We start from the raw sequence: 26,446 nt of genomic DNA on the forward strand, positions 1-26,446 counted from the left end.
AGGCTAGGTCTTTGTCCTGGTGATCACCTGCAAACTTAATTCTGGCTTTTTTCGTAATAGTGAATGTAGATACTTTGGTACCTGATACCTCCAACTCCTTCACCAGTTCCTTTGTTGTTGTCTTGGGGTTTAACTGTTTGGAATTAAGTTCGTTCAGCTCTGGGAGTTATTTTGTGCCTCCTTCCTGAACGCTGCAGTGTCTGTGTGGTCCCAAGATTTTTATATTTGCATACAATTGTTTGCACAGATGCTTGTGGTACATTCAGTTCATGAAATTGCCCTTAAGGAGGAACCAGACTTTTTTTCTGAGGTCTTGGCTGAGTTGCTTGGATTTTCCCATGGTATCAAGGGCAAAAAGGCAGTGGCTCTAAAGGGTAGGCCCTTAAATACAGCCACAGGTGCCAGTTAACTCCTAATTATAACAATTGGCCAATCAGAAGCTTCTAAAAAGTCATTACATCAATTTCTGGTATTTTTCATACTGTTTAAAGAGACAGTCAACTTGGTGTATGTAAACCTTTGGCCCACTGGAATTGTGATACAGTGAATTAAAGCTGAAATAAATCTGTTTCTAATCGATTGTTTTAAAATTACCTCTGATGTGAACAAAGTAGATGCCCTAATTGACTTGCCAAAATAAATCTATGGTAACATGAAATGTGAAAAACTGAGTTTGAACATCTTTAGCTAAGGTGTATGTAAATTTTTGGTCTCAACTGTACATGGGGATGTGATCACAATTGATAGGATGCTGTGAGTTATGTGATGTGCTCAGTGATGCAAGGTCGTTCGACACTGCCAAGGGAGAGGCAGGGTCGAGAGAAGCTCTCAAGAGTTCCTCTGACTTCTGGCGTACAACTCCAGCACTTTCTGCTCAAGCAGTTTCGGGAGGATACCTTACGCTTTGCCTTTGATTAAGTGATAGGTATTGATGGTCACCATTGTTTGTTGAAGAAATTGACACTGAAAATCAAGCATGGCAGTCAAGAAGGTCAACTGAACATGGTGTTTTGTTTTATTTCAATGTAGAAAAAACATCTGACAAGAATCATCAGGGTGAACTCATGTCTTCTATTGTGATTTCAGTTAAGAAAAATATCTGACAACAACGAATCAGGGTAAAAACATTCAAAAACTGTGTGTGTGTGAACTACCTTTCACGTCTTTTGGCAAGGTAACTGGCCCTTGCAGCAGGATCAGCGTTCACTTGTGCTCTGTGACGAGCCACTTTTTCCTTGCTTGAAAGTGGCATCTATTGGGAGAAAAGAGGCTCTATTATATTTCGGATGAGACATTAAACCGAGGTCCTGACTCACTGTGGTCATTAAAGATCCCATGACACTATTTGCAAAGAGTAGGGGGTTCCCCGGTGTCCTGGCTAAAATCCCAGATCTGGTTCTCGCAAAAACCTGCCACCTAATCATCCCCTGATTTAATTGGCTAAAAAATGTTCTCTCCCTCCAGTGGAGCTGCTCAGTGGCCAACAATAGAGGATTGTGGTTGTACTGGGCAGCTCCCAGGTGTGAATGTGTATGAGTGTGAAGCAGGGCGTTCCTGCAAAAGAGCATCCGTGCTCAGCGAACCTACCCTGGGTAAATAAAGGTTAAATAAAAAATTCAAAAGTATTAATTATGAAATAGCAGAAATTGAATAACTTGTATTTTACAGATGTAAATTTTAATCTTTGAGTAACATTTCTCCTATCACTGAATTATTGGGAGTTTTAGGTCTTTTAAAGCTGCTGTTCATGTTCAACTGTAGGTGTCACTGTTTATATTACATCTTTAATCAGCATCATAAACTACTCATATTTGACAAAATTGGCCTATAACAGAAAGGCTTGTAATAGGAGTCAAATGGTGTCGACACAGTTACTTCATTCATCATCCACTCGGACCAAACTGGCTTTATTAAAGGAAGACACTCATCTAACAACTTACGTAGACTATATAACCTAATCCATTACACATCTCACACAAACTCACCAACAGCCATAGTCTCACTGGACGCAGAAAAAGCATTTGATAAAGTAAATTGGGAATTTTTATTTTCTACACTAAAAAAAATTGGTTTTGGTGAATCATTTATCCACTGGGTGAGGATTTTGTACACATCACCAATGGCCACGATCACCACCAATAGACTAATATCACAACGCTTTACTTTGCACAGGGGCACTAGGCAAGGATGCCCACTCTCCCCATCTTTATTTGCCATATTCATTGAACCACTTGCAGCAGCTATCCGTCAAAAAGTAGAAACATCACAGGAATCCAAACAAAAAGTATACACCATAAGATCAGTCTCTACGCAGATGACATTCTACTGTACCTACAACATCCTTCCTCTTCATTATCTGATACCATCCGCCTCATAAACACTTTCTCTAAAATCTCAGACTACACTATCAACTGGTCTAAATCCACCATTCTCTCACTCAGCCCTAATAGCTGGGATGTGGCAGTCCAAACACCACCTCCTCCTCTGCGCACTGGTAATATCACATATTTAGGAGTCAACATTTCCCCTAGGCTGTCAGAGTTAGTTAATCTCAACTTCAACCCACTTTTCAAAACAGTAGAGGACAACCTTCAGCGCTGGATGAATCTACCAATATCCCTCATAGGCAGAATTGCCACAATCAAATGGACTAAATGGTAAATGGACTGCATTTATATAGCGCTTTTATCCAAAGCGCTTTACAATTGATGCCTCTCATTCGCCAGAGCAGTTAGGGGTTAGGGGTTAGGTGTCTTGCTCAAGGACACTTCGACACGCCCAGGGCGGGGTTTGAACCGGCAACCCTCCGACTGCCAGACAATCGGTCTTACCTCCTGAGCTATGTCGCCCCATAACATCAAAATGACCATACTACCCATGATAAACTACCTATTCTCAATGATCCCCATCAAGCCCCCACCCTCCTGGTTCAAATCCCTAGACTCCATCATCACAAAATTCTACTGGAAAAACAAAACACCTAGAATCAAACTAGCCACTTTACAAAAATACAAAACCAAGGGAGGTCTGGAAGCACCAAATTTTCTCCATTACTTCATTGCCCACCAACTCCAATACATTCATAAATGGACCAATCCAAATCAATCCGACAACTCCTGGACAGACACAGAAAAAGAGTCTTCACTTGTGTGTAGTTGCATTTTTTTTTTGTGTTAATGCAAACTGTTGATTTTAGTGAATAAATTAGGTTGAGTGTGAAAGAGACAGACTGTGTGTGTGTGTTTGTTTGAGTGTAAGAGAGAGAATTGGAGAATGTGTATGTTTGTAATAAACAGCTTAGTGTGGAAAATTACAGATAATTGCCTTTTGTTCACTCTTTTTCATCTTAGACATTTCCACATAAAAGGCAGAGGGCCCAAAGTAGCCACGCCTAAAGTTCTTCCCACGGACTCTCCAGGGGGACAGAAGAAGGAACTTCAAGGACATATGGTACAACACCAATAAACGGCTGGAATATTCACAAAGTAAGGAGGCAGTGTATTGTTTTGCCTGCCGACACTTCAGCCTCCCCGCCTTTGGTGATTCACCATTTACCTCTGGTGAAGGCTTCAAGAATTGGAAAAAAAGCCATGTACAGTGATGGTGGGTTTGCAGCCCATGCTAAGTCAGAAGGACACATCAGTGCAATGATAGCATGGGCAGAATATGAAAAAGCCACGACAAACAAGAACTCTGTCTTTAGTAACCTTAATGAAGGGTACAGTAAACAAGTGAAAGAAAATAGAGAGTATATTAAAACCATTGGTGAAGTGCTGCTTCTCACAGCAACCCAAAATATAGCACAGAGAGGCCACAGACACAGAAGATAGTGTTAATAAGGGCAACTTCCATGCTATATTGGATCTTATTGCTAAACATGATGACAATGTGAAAACAAAGATTACAAAACGATATAATGCAACATACACAGGTCACATACAAAATGAGATTCTAGAGGGTCTTGCTGATATGGTCCGTACATCCATTATAAAAGAAGTCAAAGAAAGTGAGCATTTCAGCATTATGGTAGATTAGACCAAAGATATGAGCAAGAAGGAGCAAATGTCACTAGTGGCGAGATATTATAGTGGTTCAGTGCAAGAAAGCTTCCTACATTTTGAGGCGGCTGAGCGCTTAGATGCTGCTGCATCTCTTTCAGAGAAAATAATTCAAATTCTCCAGAATTACGGCCTTGATTACAAAAATAACCTAGTAGGGCAAGGATACGATGGGGTCTCAGTCATGAGCGGGAAGCACTCTGGGGTACAAGCGCACATTAAAGAAGTGGCACCTTTGGCATTCTATGTGCACTGTAATGCATACTGCTTAAATCTTGCCCCTTAACTGTGGACAAATCTTGTCCACAGTTAAAACAATCCCAGATGCAGAATATTTCTTTTCCCTTTTACAAAAAATGTATGTTTTCATGTCAGGGTCATATGTCCACCAAAGATGATTAGAAATACAGAAAGACATGGATATGGCCCCTCGTGAGTTGCAAAGGCTCTCTGACACTCGTTGGGCATGCAGGTATCTAGCCTGTAAAATTGAGAGAGACAGACTACTAGCCATCATTCATCATTCGAGCTCAGGAGCACAATGGGGAGAGAGCTGTGGATACACATGGTCTGTTGAACTTGAGCCAAATTGACCTAAAGTTTGTTGGACTCCTTGAGACCTTTACCTAAGTTTTTGGAGAGGCAAAACATCTGTTAGACATACTACAGTCACCTCAACTGAACCTTGGAGTTGCAGTTACCCTTGTTGATTCTCTCATAGATACTTTTAATAATTATAGATGTGAATCATACTTTGTAGAGATCTGGGAGAATGTTTTGACTCTTGCCAAAAAGGCAGCATACCCACTGTCCCCCATCCCAAGCGTCAAGTCAAAGCAAGTTCCAGACTTGAAGGACATTACATCACATCTCCACTTGCAGCAAGACAAACTGAGATGGATAAAAAAACTTTTCGTAGGAACACATTCATCCCTATCCTTGATGTTATGCTTTGTGAGCTAAAGAGACAATTTTCAAAAGATAGTTGTGAGACTATGAAAGGTATCCAAGCTTTAAGTCCTTCCAGTGACACATTCTGTGATAAAGATGATATATTTGCATTTGCCACAAAATAGTGATACTGAAGACTTGGGGTATGAGGTTCCTCAGCTAAAAAGGATACTTGTGAGAAAACAGAATAGTGGCTTAACATCACCCACAAGTTTAGCAGAACTCACTGTGTTTATTGAGCCCTATAAGGATTTCATGAGTTATTCAAACTTTGTAAGATTGCCCTTGCCTTACCTGTTAGTACAGCATGGTGTGAATGCAGTTTATCTGTGCTTAAGCGCATAAAGACCTACTTAAGAAGCACAGTGAGTGATGAAAGGTTGAGTAATTTAGGGGCTTTAAAGTGGCAATCTCGATGATTTCAGTTTCGTTCTCTTTGGCGGTACCAATGGCGAGAAGCGGTAATTGCAGGTGTGTTTTTGGACCTCGCTTCCCAACTTCCAAACAGTGTCGCCTGTGTGTGACGTCAGTCAGCTGGCACCTGGGCCACGGTAACTATAACACTTACTATTTACTGAATAAAAATGGTTATTATAAAAGTAACGTTATATACATACTCACCTATTGTCTATAACATTAGGCTAAGCTATCTTTACACTGCGGAGCCGGGTTAAAATGCTGTAGCAGACCTGGGGTAGAATTAGTGATGATCAATTTCCACAGACGTCTTTATCCACCTTTTGCCTGGTATGAACATCTTTGCACTGCAGAGAAGAATCCGCGGGATTCGCTGTGGCTCGTGCAATTATGTATCTTGTGCACAATAAACATCGTCTTTCTCGTGAATGATTGTTGTGTGATATTTTTGAAACAACTGCCTTGCAAAACATTACCCCTGGTTTTTCTGGTTTTGCTGGCTAAACTGTTCGAGAATAAAGCTGAGCTGGGTGTTAGAATGAGAAGAATAAAACAAAAACAAAGAAGATTTCATCAAAAAGGGCATCAAGGCTGAAGAAACATATGAGGAAGCGTAATAAAATAATAACAACGGTAATCCATACTGTCGTATTTTTTTAATTTACTTTTCTCCGGCTTGACATCTTTACACAGAAATCAGACCTGGCTCTGCTCCACCTATACCCCGGGGTTAATGCTCTGTGTAAAGACGGTTTTATTCTGATCATGATGAAATTGATGTCAATGTAAATAACAGTAACGTTAAGGCCAGTTCAGATCAATGATTCGCAACGAGACGAAACGGTTTTAGAATGTTGCAGAGAAAATTGCAGTGGTGTGAACTGGTTAGTAGCAGAGCCGTTGCTTGCCCCGGGGTCTCAAAAGACCCACCTTGTCAAATCGCCAAATGCAGTTTTAGAACATTTACAAACAGACGCCTTGGAATTTTGCAAGTTGCATCCAGTCTCGTTGCGAATCATTGATCTAAACTGGCCTTTAGTTAGCTACAATTCAACATTGCAACAAGGTAGCGTTGCATTCGAGAGACGGTTTGCGAGGTCGGTACCGATCGGTAGCGTTAGCTAGCGTTTTTTCTAATTGTTAGCTGACATTAGATTATGTTAATTACATTAGCTAGCTAGCTAACGCAACGTTACCTGATATGAGAGATGGCTGCTGACTTTGCACAACGTTGTCTAAACTAATGTTGCCTTTCTTGACATGGTCTGGTAGCTAGCGTTAGCTGTGCAAATAACTATGTAATTTAGTAATATTACATTGTCATCAAATGTAATACGAAATCTACATCAACAAATAATATGACCTCTTATGTTACACAAAAACTTTTTAGGGTTCCATAACACAAGCAGACACCGGAATAAAACAGCATGCCGCTCACACTCACGAGTTGAAAAGTGAGCCTGTTGCATTAGCTCCGCCTACCCTCTCTGGTGGACCAACCACTGATGGGTGATGGAAAACGTGTCACTAACTGTGCGCCACTTGTGATTTTTTTCCCGGAATGTCACCAGACACCCAGTTCTTTAATCATAAACAATAATAATAATAATAACAATATAAATTAATATAATAATAGGCTCAATCACCATTATGTTATCTATTTCAGCAATATATAGTGACTTAACAGACATTTATTTTACTGAAAATCTTCGAGATTTTTCACTTTAAGCATAGAGTCAAGAAGGTCTAAGGCCCTCCATCTTGAGGATTTTGTTGATGTATTTGCTAAAATGCATAGTGACAGGAGAATAAAGTTGTATTGAGCCATGCGTTACCCATGAGTATCTGTGTTGAGCTCACATGGAAGGAAAGGAAAAATGTGTCTGTGGCAAGTGAGTGCCACCCCTCCTGCCCACCAACAGACTCACTGGAGACAAGGTTTGGTTTTTAGCACTTGCGTGCTCGTTTATTCAGCCACCGGCTTTGCCTGGCTACAACGTAACACATATACTTTTTGGGTTTCCGGTAATTTCTTTGCCGACCCGTCTTTCCTCCGGCGTTTTTCGCTCTCGAAGACTCCCAGTCTCCGCTTTTAAAAACCCCAGGCTCACTGCTGAAAACAATCAGAGGCAATCAGCGCAATTAAACAATTGATACTTATCGGCGCTGATTACCTCCACCTGACAGTTGTGACGAAGAATCCGAGAGCCGCTCCTCTCACTCTCTCTCTCTCTGCAGCCGACGCTCAAACCACGCCCACCCCACCACATACCCCCACTGCCCGACTTAGGCCAGGGAGCCATCCGGCCGATGACTAACCCCCCACCTCCCCCCCCCCCTCCTGGGGGCGAGAGAGGAAGTCAGCCACGACCATCCGTGCGCCCGGTCTATGGATCACCTTGAAGTTAAAAGGCTGCAAAGCCAGATACCACCGAGTGATCCGGGCATTGGTATCCTTCATGCGGTGGAGCCATTGGAGGGGGGCATGGTCTGAACAGAGGGTGAATGGGCGACCCAGAAGGTAATAACGGAGGGCTCCGACCACCCACCGAATGGCGAGGCACTCTTTCTCCACCATGCTGTACTTCGCCTCCCGTTGTGACAGTTTTCGGCTAATGTACAGCACGGGGCGATCGACTCCCTCCACCTGCTGGGTCAAAACCGCCCCCAGCCCTCTGTCCGACGCATCGGTCTGCAAAACAAAAGGGAGAGAGAAGTTAGGTGTGAACAAGAGCGGCTCCCCACAGAGAGCTTCTTTTACCCTCTCAAACGCCCGCTGGCACGGTTCCGTCCACTGGACCGGATCTGAGGCACCTTTTCGGGTTAAGTCAGTTAGGGGGCTGGTTAGCTCCGAAAATGCCGGGATGAATCTTCTGTAATAGCCGGCCAGCCCCAAGAACCTCCTTACATCTTTTTTTGACTTGGGTCGGGGACAGGCTGTAATCGCAGCGGTTTTGTCCACTAGAGGCTGCACCTGTCCACTTCCCAAGTGGTACCCCAAATACCGTACCTCCGCTCGGCCAATAGCACACTTCTTTGGGTTAGCCGTGAGCCCTGCCTGCCTTAAGGATTCGAGCACTGCCCCCACATGCTGCAAATGCTGCTCCCAACTGCTGCTATGGATAATTACGTCATCCAGATAGGCAGCAGCATATCCAGCATGGGGACGCAATACCCGATCCATTAGGCGCTGGAAGGTGGCAGGGGCTCCGAATGTGTCCTGAATTGGTACAAACCATCCGGAGCGGAGAAAGCTGTTTTTTCCTTAGATTTGGCAGATAAGGGAATCTGCCAGTAACCCTTAGTTAAATCCAGCGTCGAAAAAAATCGAGCCGTGCCAAGCCGATCCAAGAGCTCGTCAACCCGAAGGCATTGGATAAGCATCAAACCGTGATACTTCATTTACTTTTCTATAATCCACACAGAAGCGAATAGACCCATCAGGCTTACCTACCAGCACAATGGGGCTACTCCAGGGACTGTGGGATTCCTCTATTACCCCCAGCTCTAGCATTGCCTTTATCTCTGCCTGAACCAATTTCTTTTTGTGTTCCGGCAACCTATAGGGGCGGGTCCGCACCGTCACCCCCAGGGAAGTGTCAATGTGGTGGTGTATGAGGTGCGTGCGTCCTGGTATGGGGGAAAACAGATCAGCAAAACGCTTTTGCAACAAGGCAAGGTCTACTCTCTGATTCGGTGAGAGATGGTCATCTGAAAGGGTTGAGATCTGATTGGATGAATTTGGTACCTCCGGCCCCAGCTCATCTCTCTCCTTATCCACCGTAACCAGAGAGACAGCCACCACCTCCTTCCACGCTTTCAGGAGATTGAGGTGATAAATCTGTTTTGCCCCCTCTCTATCAGTACGCTCTACCTCATAGTCAACCTCCCCCACTCGCCGTGTGACCGCAAAGGGCCCTTGCCACTTGGCGAGTAATTTAGAACTAGAGGTAGGGAGTAACACAAGAACTTTATCTCCCGGTGAAAATTGACGTAGTTTAGCTCCTCTGTCGTAGTGCTGTTGCTGACGTGCCTGCGCCTCGAGCAAATTCTCCCGTGACAACTTACCCAGTGTATGGAGTTTTGCTCGCAGGTCCATCACGTACTGTAACTCATTTTTACTAGGACTCGGACCCTCCTCCCAGTTTTCTTTAACTAGGTCCAATATCCCCCGGGGTTTCCTACCGAACAGTAGTTCAAAGGGAGAAAATCCCGTGGAGACCTGGGGAACCTCCCGCACTGCAAACACCAGAGGAGATAACCACTTAACCCAATTACGGCTATCCTCATGAACGAACTTCCGGATCATAGACTTTAACGTTCTATTAAAACGCTCAACAAACCCATCCGCTTGGGGATGGTACACGCTGGTTCTAATAGACTGAATGCCCAATAACCCTACAGCTCGTGTAGTGCGCGTGACATAAACTGCGTGCCCTGGTCAGTCAGAATCTCTTTCGGGATTTCGACTCGGGAGATTATTTGAAACAATGCCTGCGCAACACTTTTTGCCGAAATGCTGCGCAAAGGAAATGCTTCGGGATACCTTGTCGCATAATCCACCAGAACTAACACGAAGCGGTATCCCTGCGTGCTCCGATCAAATGGCCCGATGAGGTCCATCCCCACTCTCTCTCAAAAGGGACCTCCATTAGCGGAAGGGGGCGCAACGGCGCTTTTGGGATAGCCGGGGAATTTACTAGTTGGCATTCAGGGCACGACGCACACCACCGACGCACGTCGACCCAAATGCCCGGCCAATAGAAACGAGCCATTATCCGGTTCAGTGTTTTCTCATACCCTAAATGACCAGCCGTGGGGTTAAAATGAGCCGTCTGAAAAACCATTTCCCGAGAGCTTTTAGGCACCAGCAATTGGGTGATTTCCTCATTAGTCTGAGTGTCACGACACACTCTGTATAACATATCCCGAATTATTACAAAATATGGGTGAGTGAGTGTTGCATCAGGGCGCACCTGCTGACCATAAATGGACATCACGCGGTCAAAGGCAAAGCGCAGGGTGTCATCACGAGACTGCTCGAGTGGGAAATCCTCCATGGGGCGAAACACCGGTACCTGCGGAGTCTCCCCCGGAGGGGGAGCAGCACACACATCACACAGCCCTACCCGTCGTGAATGCACCCCCGCTACCTTACCAGCTGCCTGGCGGAACCCCGGCCAATCAGTGCCTAAAATCAGAGGGTGCGAGAGGCGGGAGCTAACCGCAGCCTTTATTTTATGTTTTTTTCCTTGACACCGAATTTCCACTGAGACTATAGGGTACTCGTGTAAATCCCCATGCACACACCTTATAGATACCCTTGATGCTTCTAACAACGCCTCGGGTCGAACCAGGCTCTGCTGAATCATGGTCTGCATAGCCCCTGAGTCCAACAGCGCCTGGTGTTCAATCCCTTGAATCCTTACCGGAATACAGTACGCTCCGTCTGGGTCGGGAGCGGAGGTGGGCGGGCCGACAACACGAACCACCTGCCCCATCTCCATGAGCGGGCACTCGCGGCGCAGGTGACCTGGTTGTCCGCACCGCCAACACCCCGGTCTGGGCGTCTGAGGAGCTCTCTGTGGGTCGAACCCCGTCGCCACTGAGCCTGGGGCTGGGGAAACAGAAAAAAAAGGGTTGTTGCGGGAAAATGAGGGGGTTTGGGCACGGGGAAGGGAGGAAGGAATGGAACGAGGAAGAGAACGAGGAGGGGCTCTCCTGCGCGGAGCCGTTTCTGCCCGTCCTTGCTGCTGCTGCTGCTGCTGTGACTGGCCGCGGGGGTAGAGCGCTAGGTGGTCCTCCGCCAGGGTGACGGCGGCCGCCAACCCGGTCGGTCGATGGCACCTCACCCAGTTCGCCGTCTCCCCCGGGAGGCCATCAATGAACCGCTCAAGGGTCACCAGCTCCACCACCCTGTCGGCTGACCGGAGTTCCGGTCGCAGCCACCGACGCGCCATGTCCAGCAGTCTCTGGGCGTACGCGAACGGCCGGTCCTCTCCTGCCAGGGTCGTCTCCCGGAACCGCCTCCGGTGTTCTTCCGGGCTGTACCCCAGGCGGTCCAGGACCGCCTTCCTCAGGTTCGCGTACTCAGCCCGCGCTGTGGGGGGTAGACTGTGTGCCGCTTGTTGAGTTTCCCCTGTTAAGAGGGGCAGGAGGCGGACGACCCACTCCTCCTCCGGCCATCGGCACGCCCTCGCTGCCACCTCAAACCCTCGAGGAATGCCTCCGCGTCGTCATCCGGGGTCATTTTGGGTATATGGAGAGCTACGGGGGACCCGGTTTGTCGCTCTCGGGAGCTGGTTTCTCCCGCAGCAGCCAGCTGCAGCAGAGCCTGAGTCTGGAGGGAGGTCTGTGCACGCAGAGCCTCAAGCTGTTCGGCGTGTAACGCCGTCTGTCTTTCCTGCATCGCCGCCATCCCCTCCAGCATTCTTGCCAGCGCCACCACCGGTTGTGTAGTTTCCCCCTGTTCCGGGCTGTGCTCCATGATTGTCTCTTGTGAAACTGTTGGTCGTCTTTTCCTATGCCTCCCCGTACGGGCCACCACTATGGCAAGTGAGTGCCACCCCTCCTGCCCGCCAACAGACTCACTGGAGACAAGGTTTGGTTTTTATCACTTGCGTGCTCGTTTATTCAGCCACCGGCTTTGCCTGGCTACAACGTAACACATATACTTTTTGGGTTTCTGGTAATTTCTTTGCCGACCCGTCTTTCCTCCGGCGTTTTTCGCTCTCGAAGACTCCCGGTCTCCGCTTTTAAAAACCCCAGGCTCACTGTTGAAAACAATCAGAGGCAATCAGCGCAATTAAACAATTGATACTTATCGGCGCTGATTACCTCCACCTGACAGCTGTGACGAAGGATCCGAGAGCCGCTCCTCTCACTCTCTCTCTGCAGCCGACGCTCAAACCACGCCCACCCCACCACAGTGTCCAGAAGAAATTATAGAAGTTTTAGTGGTTAGATTGTGGTTAGAGGTGGTGTGTATTGAAGCCATAGGAGGTAGGCTTATACAGTGGCTTACACATTTGAGTTGAATTTTTAAGGGAGCATTCTCAAGAAGGGAAATTATTTTTGTACATGATTTTGAGATAAAACTATGGAAATGGAATGCCATGTTGGTTATTATTAAATTATACAAATCTTTGAAGTGATAAAAGTAATAAAGAAATTGAGCATGAAATCTGATGTGTGGTGTTTTGTAATTGCATCAGAACTTTAGGTTAGACATTTTTGCATCCATAATTAATTATTTCATTCTATAGAATACAGATACACCTAGAATTACACCTAGAATTACAGCCACTTGTAGAATTTTTGGCCACCTAGAATTTTGACATTTGAAATAGGCTACAATTTCTGTTTGAGGCTATGATTCAAAGAATGGAAGATACTTGTAAATAATATAAAATATGACGTGCTGGACATAAATGAAACCTTTGTTATCAGCTAATAATTAATATTTATGTTTAAGCAACCCACACCCTTGATTTATTGGTGATGATGCATTCAAATTGGAATTTGATAGGCTAATTAATGATTCCTTGGCTGATCTCATGTGAATCATAATCTTATATTCACATCAGCCAAGGAATTAAACAGTCTGTAATTTAGCTATTATACTATAATATAGTGTCCTTACCTTTGTATTAACTAAGTTGCGTACCCTGAAATTCCTCTATGCTGTATAGTCTTTTTAGTGTGCCACTCCAAGATTTTCACTGGCCCCATCTGGCCCCCCAACTAAATATCTTCTACAGGCGCCACTGCTGTTGATCAACCTGGTTTGTGTTCAGTTACACGCTGACGCCGTCGACGTGACAGCAAAGCATCTCAGCTTCGGTCTATGAAAAATAATTCGTCGCCGGCTATTTCTGAGGAGAACTATGGCTAAAAAATCACGGCGAGTAGGCTATCATTGTGCACACTGTTTTTTTAAACCAGAAAAAGATCACAGCTTATAAGAGCTCCACCATGGTGTTGGCTATGTTAGCTCATGCAGGCTGGTAGAGCATACTCTGGCGAACAAAAAGAGCGACCATAACAACTTTTTGTTGGTTACTAGTCACTGATCATTTGTACATCTACACGAGTCAGGAGAACCCTTGTTCAAAACTGAAAACGAACACTTTTGCCGTTTCTGGCATGCTTGCTCACCGAGCCGCTGACAGTTGTCACGCAATCGTTACGAGTTGCCAAGTAACCTGCTCAGAATCGGAATCCGCTGTAGAGTCCGAAATCGTCTCCCTTTTCACCACTGAATCCCTCTCTAGTGCACTATATAGATTTCCTTGTAGTGGAAGGGAGCGAACGAATGCGCTATTCGTAACGCAGGCAAGGGCTCTGCTCCAGACATTACTTGAGCCGAAAACCTCCTCCCATTTCTGTTCACCGGAAGTTATGGCAAGGGACAAAAAGAAAAGCAGCGAATGTGTAGCGCGAGTCATTGCCCGTCTTCTCACCGACCTACTTTACAGCAAGCTGCACAGTTTTTAACTTCTAATGTCGCGCTGCTAATTGTTGTGTTGAACGATTAAATATCTGAAGAGACTACTGAGGGCAGGACCCTATCTACTACTCAAATAAAATATGCCCCGTAGAAAGGTAAGCAGTGCGTAAAACTGTCCATTCAGTATACTAGCTAGCCAGTCAAAAGTACCAAACATAAACGCCTTGAACGTAACCGAATTTTACGATCTCACAGCAAATCTAACACGTCAACAGAAAACGAAATGCTATTGATATGTACGTAAACATATCTTTTGAATCGACTGACACTGTATGTTGTCTTTAGTATCGGCAATATATGAATAAATTGATAAAGCAAGCGTACCCAACAGTGAATAACTCTGTGTGCCGGCTGTACTTCAGCTAAGATTCCGGTTCGCAGACTGCGAGAATCTCAGGCTTCAGCTGGGGCCTTGAAATTGATTTCATTGCATGATTGGTGTATTATGGAAGCATACCCGCGCCAAAATTCAAATTAAAATGCGAATGGTCCACTACATTTCGTTTTCACTGGAGACTTTTGAGTTTAAGTTAGATTCATTAAAATGAATCGGTACATTCGAGCAGTACATCAAAATGAGTCGAATTTTCGAGTCGTATATTAGCCTACACTTAATCGCTGGAAAAACACTCACTTTGCCGAATACACTATCTGAAGAAAAAATTTTCAACGTACAAAAATGGCAAGTTACTCACACATACAAAGCACTGTCTATAATTAATTAAGGGCCAAGTTACTTTTAATAATTTTGGAAACATTGGGTAGCAGCATGGATTTCAAGCTTGTTTAATTTGTGTGAGCTAAGAACCAATATAGTTTCTTGTAACTTAGCCTGACTTTGATATCAGTACTTTTTAATGATAGACAGTGCTTTGTATGTCTGAGTAGCTTTTTGTCCAGTGAAAACATTTTTCTTCAGATATCATTTATTTTTATATGGTGTTTGTTATGAGTAAGTGATAATAGTAATGTATACACAAATCATGCAAACACATACGCTCTAGGTGCAAGAAACATATTGGCATGAATTCAATAATTTTTCCTTTACCCTGAATGACAAATGAAAGTGCCATATTTGTAAATGGAAGTGTTTTTAATGGGGTATTGTGTACATGACAGACCTACTATGTTTGTATTCTGTTCTTCTGTCCTGTTTGTATTCTCACCTGTCAGCATCTTGGTTCCTTGTTTATCAAATAGGGGAAATAAACAATTATTGAAACTATAGCCGCAAGCGGCGATTCCGGGGTTCAAGCCAACTCGGACCGTTAGAAGGTGAAAGCTGCGAAGTGCAATAAGATCTAGTCAGAATCAGAGTAATTGTAATAGTCAAGTCTATTTATACATACAAGGAATTTGACTTGACACTATGTTCATTCTTAATGAATGAATGAAAAGGTTTATTGCACAACAAACTAACAGTAGCATAGGACCATCATCATCATGTCATACAAGAACTATAAGAAATAGTCATCATATCATACAAGAACTAAATAAATAAATGACAGTTTGATTGTGTCTGCATGAAAACTATTCAATGATAGATGTTGGGATTGGGAAAAGGGAGCCTTCGGCACACTTATAATTAATGGCCATATTTCTGTTTGTAATTGTTATTAATTTTACTGGTACACTCGAGGTGCCACATAATACCAGGATATACCCATATATACTCAATCGAGCTAAATCCAATTCCAATTTACATTCTTGAATGGTCATTTTTAGATATGAAGCACCGGCAATGTGACATTATGACCGGCAATGTCACTAACTCACTCAGTCCGTAACTCAGTCAGTAATTCAATCAGTTAATTAATGGTTCTTGAGGCAAATTTGTAGAGTGAGAATAGGTGGATGTCTGTAGCAAGTTTCGTGTAAATCAGACTCATGGCGTATGAGTTATGACCTTCAACTTTTGCCCATAGATTGGTGGCGCTCCCTATTGGGCAATTTCAAAATAGGTTTACACACGTGGTTCAACAGTGTTATGAATCTTGTGAGTTTTGTAATGATTGGACAAACAATTTTTGATTTATAGTCGGATTTGTGTTATGCCACGCCCATGTTTTGCGTTTGTAGCGCCCCCTAGTGGTCGATTTGAATGAAACTTTCAGGGTATGTTTCAGGTACTTATGTGGATATATCCTGCAAGTTTTGTGATGATTGGCCCAACGATTCTTGACTTTGGTCTATTTATGTGCTGAGCCACGCCCTTTTGGAGTTCATTGGTCAATATCTTCAAAATGCAATAAGATATCAACAAGCTTTTGATAACTTTTGATACGCTTGGTTCAGTAATGATCCACAGAAAATTTGGTAGCAATTGGACCTAAGGTTTAGGAGGAGATGTCAAAAATGTGTTTTTCAAAAAATTCAAAATGGCGGAAAATCTAGTCACACAGACACACAGAAACCGGGGTTCAATCCTCGGCAGCGGTACTTCCGGCTTGGTCAGACGTTCCTACGAACACAATTGGCAGTGTTCGCGGGTGGGAAGCTGGTGAGGGTAAGAATCCTGATCGTTGCATTAGCGACTCCTACTGGTTGGTCGGGGCGCTGTTCAGCAGGGAGGGGATCTGGGGCATGAACCTCTGCGCGTGTTGTGCTCTTCCAGTGAAATTCCTTGCTGTCAGGTGAAAAGAAGCGGCTGGCGACTCTATATGTATCAGAGGAGGCATGTGGTAGTCTACACCCTCCCCAGACCGACAGAGGATAGTGCATCAACCAGGATTGTGATACACACGGGGAATTGGTATAACGACTAAATTGGGGAGAAAATGGCAAAAAAAAATGTTTTTGCCATTTCTTTCACAAAAATCCTTCACCAGACAGTTTGAAGGAGTTTTTTCTTGTAATAAAATGTGTAACAGTGTCTTCAGTGCAATTACTGCAAGGCTGTGTGTGGTAATTCAAAATACTTTTGTCTATCATAACCTGAAGTATCGTCAAATTTGGAAAAAGTTTGTGGCCAAACATGCCAAACATGACACATGAGAATTGGGCAAACATTCTAGAAGAAGTTTGAAAAACTTTGTCTTTCCATGAACTCAAAATGGTGGAAAAGCGAAAAGGCAGACACTAGATGTTCTGTGATATTATTTGTTCAAAATTAAGAGGTAGATATGTGGGTAAAAGTTTAGTGGACGTACAGAATTATTTTTTCAAAGTTGTAATTTTGCTGGTGGCAATGTAGCGCCACCTATAGTGCCAGTTGCATGCATGTCATGCATAATAAATTGGCATACCGAACATGCCTACCAGATTTTGCAAGTTTTTGATCATGGGAAACGGGTGAAAATGTAGGGATAAGCGGAAGAAGAAGAATCCTTGCAAAAACAATAGGGGTCCTACGCAGCCTTGGTGCTTAGCCCCTAATAATTTGTAAACTAAAAAAAACACTTACATGTAGTTTTCATGTGATACACAATTGAAACTTCATGTTGAAAACCCCACCACTCACCTGTTGAAATAGCTACAGACTACAGAACAAGGATTTCTAAAATAAAAATATGAAACTAAACATTAGTAATTTATGCGAATTTATTTTTAAGTAATTATATTTTCCCCGAGTACTGTATAGTGCTCGAGTTGTCTGTTGTGGACATGCCTCTACTTGTCATAGTGGGGCACCAAAATGTAGAAGATGTACATCTATATCCTCACAGGTAACGACAGCATGTAATAATCAGTCTCAGAAAGTGAATATACAAACTAGTTTTAAATTATTATTAAAATTACACATTAACAGTTCATAGCTAAGAGGTGAAGGTATTCTAGGAAGTTCTTTTGATTCGCAGTGGCTGACTCAATTCAAGACAAGGGTAATATAAATATAGACAACCTTGGAAATATAATAAAGCAAACTCTTCCTGAACATACTGAGCATGATCATACTGGCTGTAAACATTCTGGGTATATTGTTGGTACTAACCAAGTTTGGCTATGCAAGGACAACATGTCATAATACATGTATAAAAACAAGGTCAAAATTAAAGCCGCAAGCGGCGTTGGGAGGGGTCCAAGCATTGGCACTATTGTGCACCCTATGGAGCGCTTTTAAAATGGTGTTGTCCTCATGATCATATACCTTCACCCAACATATCTACTGAATATCATGATGATTGTATATCATATGATGACTTAGGGCCAAGTTTGTGCTAAGAGACGCTGTTGGATTACTTAGTTGCGTTGCCATGGATGTGTCCTAGCCCCTTGCTGTAAAGGCCTTTACTGTGTCGTAACACTTAGATGGCCCGGCGTGTATGTAGAGCTGCAGTGCTTCCATGCTAAAAAAAAAAAGAAGGCGTCAGACTAGTGTTGTCACGATACCAAAATTTTGACTTTGATACCGATACCAGGTTTAGTATCACGATACTCGATACTGAAACGATACTTGAAACTTAAACGATACTGATTCGATACTCGGTACCTAACGATACTGAAATTTCCTTAATAGATCAGAAACGTAATGTCCACAAGGGTTGACCTCATTTTCGAATTCACGGTTTATTACAAACCTGGGTTATTAACAACCTTTAAGTTGAAGCCTGTTCAACATGTTAATAAGCATAGGCCTATAGTGTTACAACACTAATAGAAAAATATATTAAATATATTTCCACAATTAAACAATTGTAAACTAAATAATCTTTAAACAGGTCTTTCACTTTTAAATAGATCAAAAAACAGCATATTTTAATAACAGTATTTTCCTATAATGAAATATTTCCAAATTAGAACACCTATTGCTACTGAAGTGTACTGAGTCAAAGCTTGCGCTGTATCAATGAGGTAAACAACAGGTGTGGTATTACACACAGCTATTTTTGAAGGTACCCAGGTATCACAGATGCGTGTATATTTCACAAATGGATTGTCCAAGAAAATATATATCCACTCAGTCTCAAAAGGGACATCTCTACGCATAAAACCAATGGTAAGGTTGTATATTTATTCAATATTTAGTCCCAGATATTGACTGTAGAATGACATGGTATCATTTTTTTAAAAACGTCTAGTTTATTTTGTTAACAGCGTTTTCACTACCGTATTGGCATATCTAAGGGCTATTGTTGGGTTGATCTTGTTGCTATGACGGAATACGATTTTTGAGTGGTGAAAGAATATTTTTATGAATGCCCAGATAGATAATATTGTCCATTATGTCATGAGTGGGGGGTGTAGTTATTGATGAGACTGCAGGGAGGGGGTGCGTATTAAATGAACGACCAGAGCGACAATGGTGGCGCTGCGAAACTCCGTATTCGGCATAGTTGTCGTGTATCGTCTACTAATGAAACTAAAACAACACATTTCTGTTTTTAACTCATACTTTGGTTGCAGTAGCACCGAATGTCTGAGTTCATTAATCTCGGCACGCCAGCGTGCCGACCACTAGGGGCTTTGAGCTAAGAGGTTAATATTGCTCAGAGCTATGCATTTGATTACATGCATGCGGTTTTGCTATGTGTTTTAAGACAAATTACATATTTGTGATTTGACCCTAGAAGATAAAGATAATGTTGGTATCCCTGGTACATGGGGGGCAAAATGACAGTGATTGATAATGAGCTGCAGACTTTGATACCACCAGATGGACTAACCAGGTATGGTGCGCAGGTTCTGGAAAGCCAATGAGTGGCAAAGTTGTTTCATTTTTTCCTTTCCCTTCGAAAACCACGTCCAATGACTTGCAGTCTGATACCATGTTGTTAATCTTGTATCACAATAGCTGCATGCAGGCAAGCAGCTATTGTGATACTCGCTCTCCAAAGCATAAAAATCCTCAGACACAGCCTTTCAGGACATGAGTTTAACACCTTTGCCTTTTTCATCTGCCTGTGCAGTCGTGTGCAGTCATCTTCGTATAGATCGCAGCATATTAGGTGCCACATGCGACTGCTCAGAATTCATTCAACAGTCAGCCGGTTTTAGCTGTCAAAATGTACTCTTCTACAAGCAGCTGTGAAACAATTCAGCCACATTGAATCAGAGCTCCTTCACTGTTGGCTAAGACAACAATATAACAATGATGTTAATAATAGTAATAATAATAATAATAATAATAATTATTATTATAGTAGTAATAATGAAAATAACTGAATGTATTCGTAACCTATAGAGCAAATAAACATTTTTATGTTTTCTATGTTACCCGTTGCTTTAAAAATAAAAATAAAATAAAAAATCGGCTGTTGAAAGTGGAATCGGCTGATTTGGCATTAAAAAATTAGCAACCGGATCATACATTTATGATTGGTGCACCCCTAGTAATAATATCAAACTAATATAATCAAAACAATAAGGACACTGAGCGTGGATCCTAGGTCTCCTGGCTGGAATGCTCCACACATTCTGATACATCGATTTTGTTCCAGGAACTTCAAGGCTGGACTGGCTAGTTTTGAATGGCCTTCAATTGGGAATTTTGCCTTTTGGCACCAGAGGCTTACTAAACTACAGTACCTTGGGTAACAACGAGTTTGCAAACTTCATAGAGAATGCCAATCCTTGGTCCCATGATATGAGGTCTTGCCCATTGCCATGTACCCCTGCAAGTACCTTTTTGCCCCCCCATGTGTCCCCAGACCCCCTGTTGAAAATCCAGATACTAAGTCATATGGTTGTGGCAGACTAACTAGGTTTCATAGTGTATCAGAGTCCTTCAGTTGTCTCAAACGTCCCATGATTATGAAGCAGCTGCATCACCCATATTTCCTCCTGTACAATTTTCCCTATAGAGAAATGCAGGGAGCAGCTCTGATGGAACTGAAGACTCAGACTCTTCTGCTGACCTTGAACAAGCAGACAGCTCTGAGAGCGAGGCGAACACCCATAAGAATGCACGGCTGACCCGTTCTTCATTGCGACTCAGCCAGAGTTCACAAGGTATGAATCTGTGGAATTTTTTTTTCCCCCTGCACCCTTCAGTGTTATTGGTGATGTCTAATATTCCAAAGAAAAACAGGGAGTGTTCGGACTGTGGTGGACCCCTGGGGCATAAATGCATTGTACCTCCTGCAGCCCTTTCCTCTGAAAAATAGCACATTTCTGAAAACTATATTTAGTTCATATTGAGGACAGTATACAACATTTAATGGAGGCATGTTGATTTTTGAATCCTGGTTCCAAACATTTTGTTGTGGGAAGGGCATACCTGAGGTATGCTGCTGATTTATAATGTGTTTCACAAATCCCTTCCTTGTATTTTGTTCAGGTGCTGCATTTACAGCAATGCCTGTTTCTCCATAAAAGTGCTTTAGGTGATCTTCATTTAGGCATGGAGGAAGAAGGCCCTGTTAAGGCTTTCTTGACACAAATTCAAATTTTTCCTTGAGATTGGTTAATTTTATTGGTTGATTGGTTAAGAGAATTGGAATTCTCTTTATTCTGGTGGTGTCACTATGTTATTGGTAAACCATGAAAAAAGTAGTTGGCTATAGATTTTAAAAAATGGGTATGACCAAGTGATTGATTATTGCTTTCCTTTATGTGGTGAGTAAATGGCACAGGTGATGGGACTGACTTGGTATTCAGAAATACAGTCTTCTATCTGTGGAACATAATAGTCTATTCTACAATGTTTTCTTTTGGAAAACATAAGTGTGTAATACTTTTGGTCATGACTAAAGTGGGTCTTGTGTTTCAGACATAAACATGGAAATTCATTCTTAACCAGTCAGGAGTTGCATACTGAATTCCAGTTTCCTGTCAGTAACACTGGCTGTGCATGTGGTGCAGCTTCAGTAATGGCATAATTAACATGGTTAATTAATGGTTTTGCTACGTATGCAGCCACTTGTATTGTGCAATGTGATTGGCTTTGCTGCTTACTCAGCTACTTGCATTGTGCAATACAATTGGTTTTGTGACTTGCTGACTTAGCTGCAAAGCTCACTGCGGGGCTTGTTACGAATGACTTGGCAAATGACATAGCGACTTGTTTTGTAATTTGCTTAACTACTTGTTTGGCGACTTACCTAGACACTAGCATGGCTATTTGTTTGGCTATTCGCTTAGCTACAGGTTTGGCTAATGGTCCTGCTATTCACTTAGCTACTTGTTTGGTGACTTGCTTAGATAATAGCATGACCATTTGTTTGGCTACTCGCTTAGCTACCGGTTGGGTTAATGGTCCTGCTGTTCACTTAGCCATGCTGGTAGCTAAGCAAGTAGCTGTTTGTTTGGCTACTCACTTAGCGGCAAGTTGGGATAATTATATTGTGAATAATTTAGCTGTTGGCTTGGCTCTTTGTGAATGGTTCTAATCACTTAGATAAAAGTTTAATGATTTGACACGTCTCAAAAAATTTATGTTTTGTTTAAAGGGGCTGTACTGTATTTAATGTTTTAACAAAACCACTTTACTGTACTTCATTTGTTACCTTCCAGCTATTGTTGGGCTGCTACAATAAAATGTAAGGTTGTCCTACAGTCATGCTATTTGTAAGGGCCTGCAAGAGTATGATGCTGTTTGGTAATGTAGACATGCTTTAGGAAGCATTGTTGTTATTACCGTCAAAAAGTACTACATTAACAAGATGGGCTAAATAAAAGCATGACTTAATTACCCATGTATAGTTTGCATCTAGCCGTTTGTCAGTTTTTCTCAATATCAAAGCAAATTTACCTGATGTTTGATTACATGGCCAGACAACGGTTAGTTTAATGTAGGACCCATCAGAGTTGAAAGTACATGAAAACCAAAACTAAAGGTCAAACTGTAAGGAGCCAATCATCCTTACATGCCTAAAGTAATTTCCATACAGAAAACAAAACCTGGAGGAAATAAAAAAGGTCAACAGGCCTGTACACTCAGCCACATATGCATACACCTTGCTCACACCTTCTGCTAATGAAGCTACCAATCTATCAGTTGGGCTGCAGTGATATCGGCTCTAACCCCATAACTATTGAAATAATTGTTGTGAAATTTTAAGCCAATGGTTGTTGCAGTATGATGCAATTTGGAAATGTGGTGATGCTATATTATGGTATATGAAAATCAATGTTAATTGAAAATCAATCTCCTGAACTATGATACCAAGCTTCCAGAAAGTTTTCCTCACTGCAAGAGTATGCTACCATTTGGCCATAGGGAGGGGCAGTATGAAGCTTATGGTTATAACTCTTGAACCGTTGTACATAGAACATTCTTCATAAAAAGGAAAATGATGAACTACCAAATACAAGTGCCAAAATTCATGTATATGAATTTACATAATGTTGATTACAGTCAAAATTGAAAGGCAATCGTTGTTAAACGTACCATGCAGAATACACATAAATTCAACACAGATGGCCTTCACTGATTTGTGACTTTGGAATATATCACTGGTTCTCCATAACTAAAAATGTTTTGAGCAAAAATTTAGGAGCACCCACTAAAATTAAAGGAGCACTAGTAATTTATTGAACAGTGGACAGTAGACACTGTAATTTATTGAAAATTACAGTTTCAGAGTTCAATACTATATCGCTCTTCTGTCACCATGCAGTCTAAAGTAATGAACATAAACGCACTAGATTATTTAACATGAGATTTTGTTTACGCAATCAGATATGGTGGTATAGATATTGAAAAAGTCCTTCATATATTTTTCCAGATCTCCAAGTCCTACTCAGAGCTTTAAAAAATGTAATCAGCTGACCCCCATCCTCAATTTCTGCATGGTTTTCTCAGCCAGGCTCTTACATTTAACTTTACATGTTACATTACATAACATAAAACATAACATAACATGATGAGAACAGGCCATTCAGCCCAACAATGCTCGCCATTTTCCTTACTAAATTAGTGCTCTGATTACCTACAGACTAGACTGTATCAAGCCTAGTCTTTAAATATTTGTTTATTTATTTATTTGAAAGGGACAATGGACAGTCAGTAACTGCCCCAGAATTAGCTTGATAACTAAATTTCATCTGTAGTCCCTCGGCAGGGAAAAAGCAGGCAAATTTACAGAACATACAGTGGGGTCCAAAAGTCTGAGACCACTAGTCAAGATATTTCTATTTTGCATTTGTTTTGAATGTAATACTAATTCTCTCATTACAAATGATAATATCAGCTTAACAATTTGAGTGAAAAGTTGAATTTTTGAAAAATGTACATGAACTTCAGAATATCTTCGTATTTGGTATGTCCCCCTTTTGCTTTAATGACAGCATGCACTCGAGCTAGCATGGACTCCACACGTTTGTGAATAACCTGATGACCCATGTTTATCCCAGCATGATTTGGCAATGTTCCAAAGAGCTTCTTGTGATGTCACAGAATGCGTGGCTTTCTCAGTCTTCAAGTGCCCCCATAAATGTTCAATGGGGTTGAGGTCAGGTGTCTGTGGAGGAAAGTCCATGACAGTCAGGACTCCTTGGACTTCTTTGGTCTTCAAGTAGTTCTTGCAAAGCTTTGAGGTGTGTTTGGGGTCATTATCCTGCTGCAGTATGAATCCTTCTCCACAAAGATGCAAACCAGAGGGTATAGCATGTCTCTGAAGAATGGAGTGGTACTTCTCCTTGGTCAGGGTGTAGTCAATTCGGTGCAGGTGTCCAGAGTAGGCAAAACACCCCCAGACTTGAATATTCCCACCACCATGTTTCACTGTGAGTTTGATACACTGCGGTATCATTCTCTCTCCTGTTCGTCTCCTTACATACACCCTTCTGTTACTGCCATAAATCTCAAACTTGGATTCATCAGTAAATAGGACTTTTTTCCAGTCATCCACTGTGAAATGCTGGTATTTCTTAGCCCACCCCATGCATTTGGCCCTGTTTCCCCTCCTGAGAAGTGGTTTAGAAACTGCTACTCGTCCTCTGAGACCACTACAAGACAGCCTTCTTTTGACAGTACTTTTGCTGATTGGAGTCTTGCGTTCTTTATTTAGCAAATTTTGTATCTGTGATGAAGTTGCTTTTCTATCTCTCAGGGAACTAAGCTTGATGTATTGATCTTCTGATGGTGTGGTCATTTTTGGTCTTCCTGATCGTTTTTTTGGATACAACTGATCCAGTTTCTGCAAAGCGTTTTAGAGTTCCATGCATTGCCCTCTTAGAAACCTTTAGTCTAGCCATGATTTGACGCTGAGAAAGCCCCTCTTTGCTTAGAATAACAATTTGACTTCTGACTCTCATGTTTCCCACTATCACAATGCTACTTAGTAAGCAATGATTTGCTGGAAACTTGAGGCACAGCCATATTTATAACAGGTGAACACTGGCTGCAAGCTGAGTTACTTGAACGAGCCTCTGATGAGTAGATCAAATCCACCTGTCATCTGAACGCATGCTTCAATGGAAGGGATACAACTCAAGGAAATCTGACCTTTTGTACAATGTATTTGTATAAATAGTAGTATAATAGTATAAGTATAAATTTGCTTAAATTTGATTGCTGACCTAGAAATAGTGCATAATCTTAAATATTTCTTCTTCATTTTACATGTAATAACTTCTTGTGTTTTTAAATGTTTCTGAATCCTCAAACTTTCTGATTATTTCCAGGTTTATGTGAAAATATTATAGATTCTCAATGTGGTCTCAGACTTTTGGACCCCACTGTATGTACAAGCAGCAATACGAATAAGTAAATATGTGAGTATGCATCAATACATTCTAACAGAAAAGTTAAATATATATATATAATTGCAAAAAGTACCTATAAAGCATATGATGTGACAGATAAAATAATAAAACAAAAAATTACATTACATAAAAACACATCAACATACAAGAACATAAAGAACGTAACCAAAGAAATACTTATTGCCATAAAGTACTGAATAGTTTTAGAAGGTTAATGATTACAGGACTGACTAAATTTCAGCCAAGATTTTAATTGTAATTTAAAACTACCAAAAGTTAAACTCTGTCTGATGGTATTGGGTACTGCATTCCAAATATTTGATGCTCTGATAGAAAAAGCAGATGGCCAAATTCAATGGATTGCACCATACAAATGCCTTTGATGGAGGCTGTTGTTTACCTGATATTGTCTGAAAACAGTGAAACAAATTCCTTCAATGATGGAGGAGCAATATTATTTATAGTTTTATACATTAGACAAGCATTTGCAAGATAAAATTATCAAAGGTCAAAAAATTGTACTTTGAAATTATATGACGGTGGTGATATGTAAGTGGCTTTTTATCCCACAACTTTGTTTATTTTTGTACAGAACATGTATAGGCTTAAGGATAGTTTTTTGTGTTTGTGACCAAAAAGTCTTGCTAGCGTTTAGTGTAAGGCAAGAATCTTCAAGCCAATCAAAGATAGTAGGTAGGACTGCTGCTAACTTATATGCCACCTGTTGTCTTGTTTTAGAATGGACGTAAATAACTATCATTCGCATATATTTGTCATAAGATCAGGACAGTAGGAAGGTCATTAATATACAAGCTAAAAAGCAGGGGCTCCAGAATAGACCGCTGTGGGACACCAGTAGCGCATCCTTGTGATGGCGAGAGTTTTGTTCCAAACCATGTGCATTGTTCTCTCATTTCTAAATAGG

General features: G+C 42.0%; 2 protein-coding genes across 6 annotated transcripts in view; one reads left to right on the plus strand and one right to left on the minus strand.

The window, feature by feature from the left end:
• Positions 1 to 7,365: 7,365 nt before the first annotated feature.
• Positions 7,366 to 13,723, minus strand: LOC135247687 (uncharacterized). Of its 2 annotated transcripts, none has more exons than XM_064321434.1 (2): positions 10,856 to 13,680; positions 7,366 to 8,118 (listed from the first exon to the last, which is right to left on the minus strand). In XM_064321434.1, the coding sequence occupies exons 1-2, from the start codon at positions 11,384 to 11,386 to the stop codon at positions 7,741 to 7,743; spliced, it is 909 nt and encodes a 302-aa protein (XP_064177504.1). In that variant the 5' UTR covers positions 11,387 to 13,680; the 3' UTR covers positions 7,366 to 7,740. The 2 variants fall into 2 exon arrangements, with proteins under 2 accessions (XP_064177504.1, XP_064177503.1); XM_064321433.1 differs by lacking the exon at positions 7,366 to 8,118 and having other exon boundaries at positions 9,995 to 12,199; positions 13,584 to 13,723.
• A 130-nt stretch (positions 13,724 to 13,853) lies between these two features.
• The window catches only part of LOC135247685 (histone acetyltransferase KAT7-like), a 46,282-nt gene continuing 33,689 nt past the window's right edge, over positions 13,854 to 26,446 (plus strand). For 2 of the 4 annotated variants that reach the window (XM_064321429.1, XM_064321430.1), the window contains exons 1-2: positions 13,854 to 14,030; positions 20,676 to 20,823. In XM_064321429.1, coding sequence (XP_064177499.1) covers positions 14,016 to 14,030; positions 20,676 to 20,823 — 163 coding nt within the window. In that variant the 5' untranslated portion in view covers positions 13,854 to 14,015. The remainder of the gene's footprint in view (positions 14,031 to 20,675; positions 20,824 to 26,446) is intronic. The other 2 variants (XM_064321431.1, XM_064321432.1) reach the window with 1 other exon arrangement.

Source organism: Anguilla rostrata, chromosome 2 (genome assembly GCF_018555375.3).
Source record: "Anguilla rostrata isolate EN2019 chromosome 2, ASM1855537v3, whole genome shotgun sequence".
Lineage (NCBI taxonomy): Eukaryota > Metazoa > Chordata > Actinopteri > Anguilliformes > Anguillidae > Anguilla > Anguilla rostrata.

Excerpts from the sequence above, each read along its gene's own strand:
- LOC135247687 (XM_064321433.1), bottom strand. The coding sequence starts at position 11,386 with ATGGCGCGTCGGTGGCTGCGACCGGAACTCCGGTCAGCCGACAGGGTG.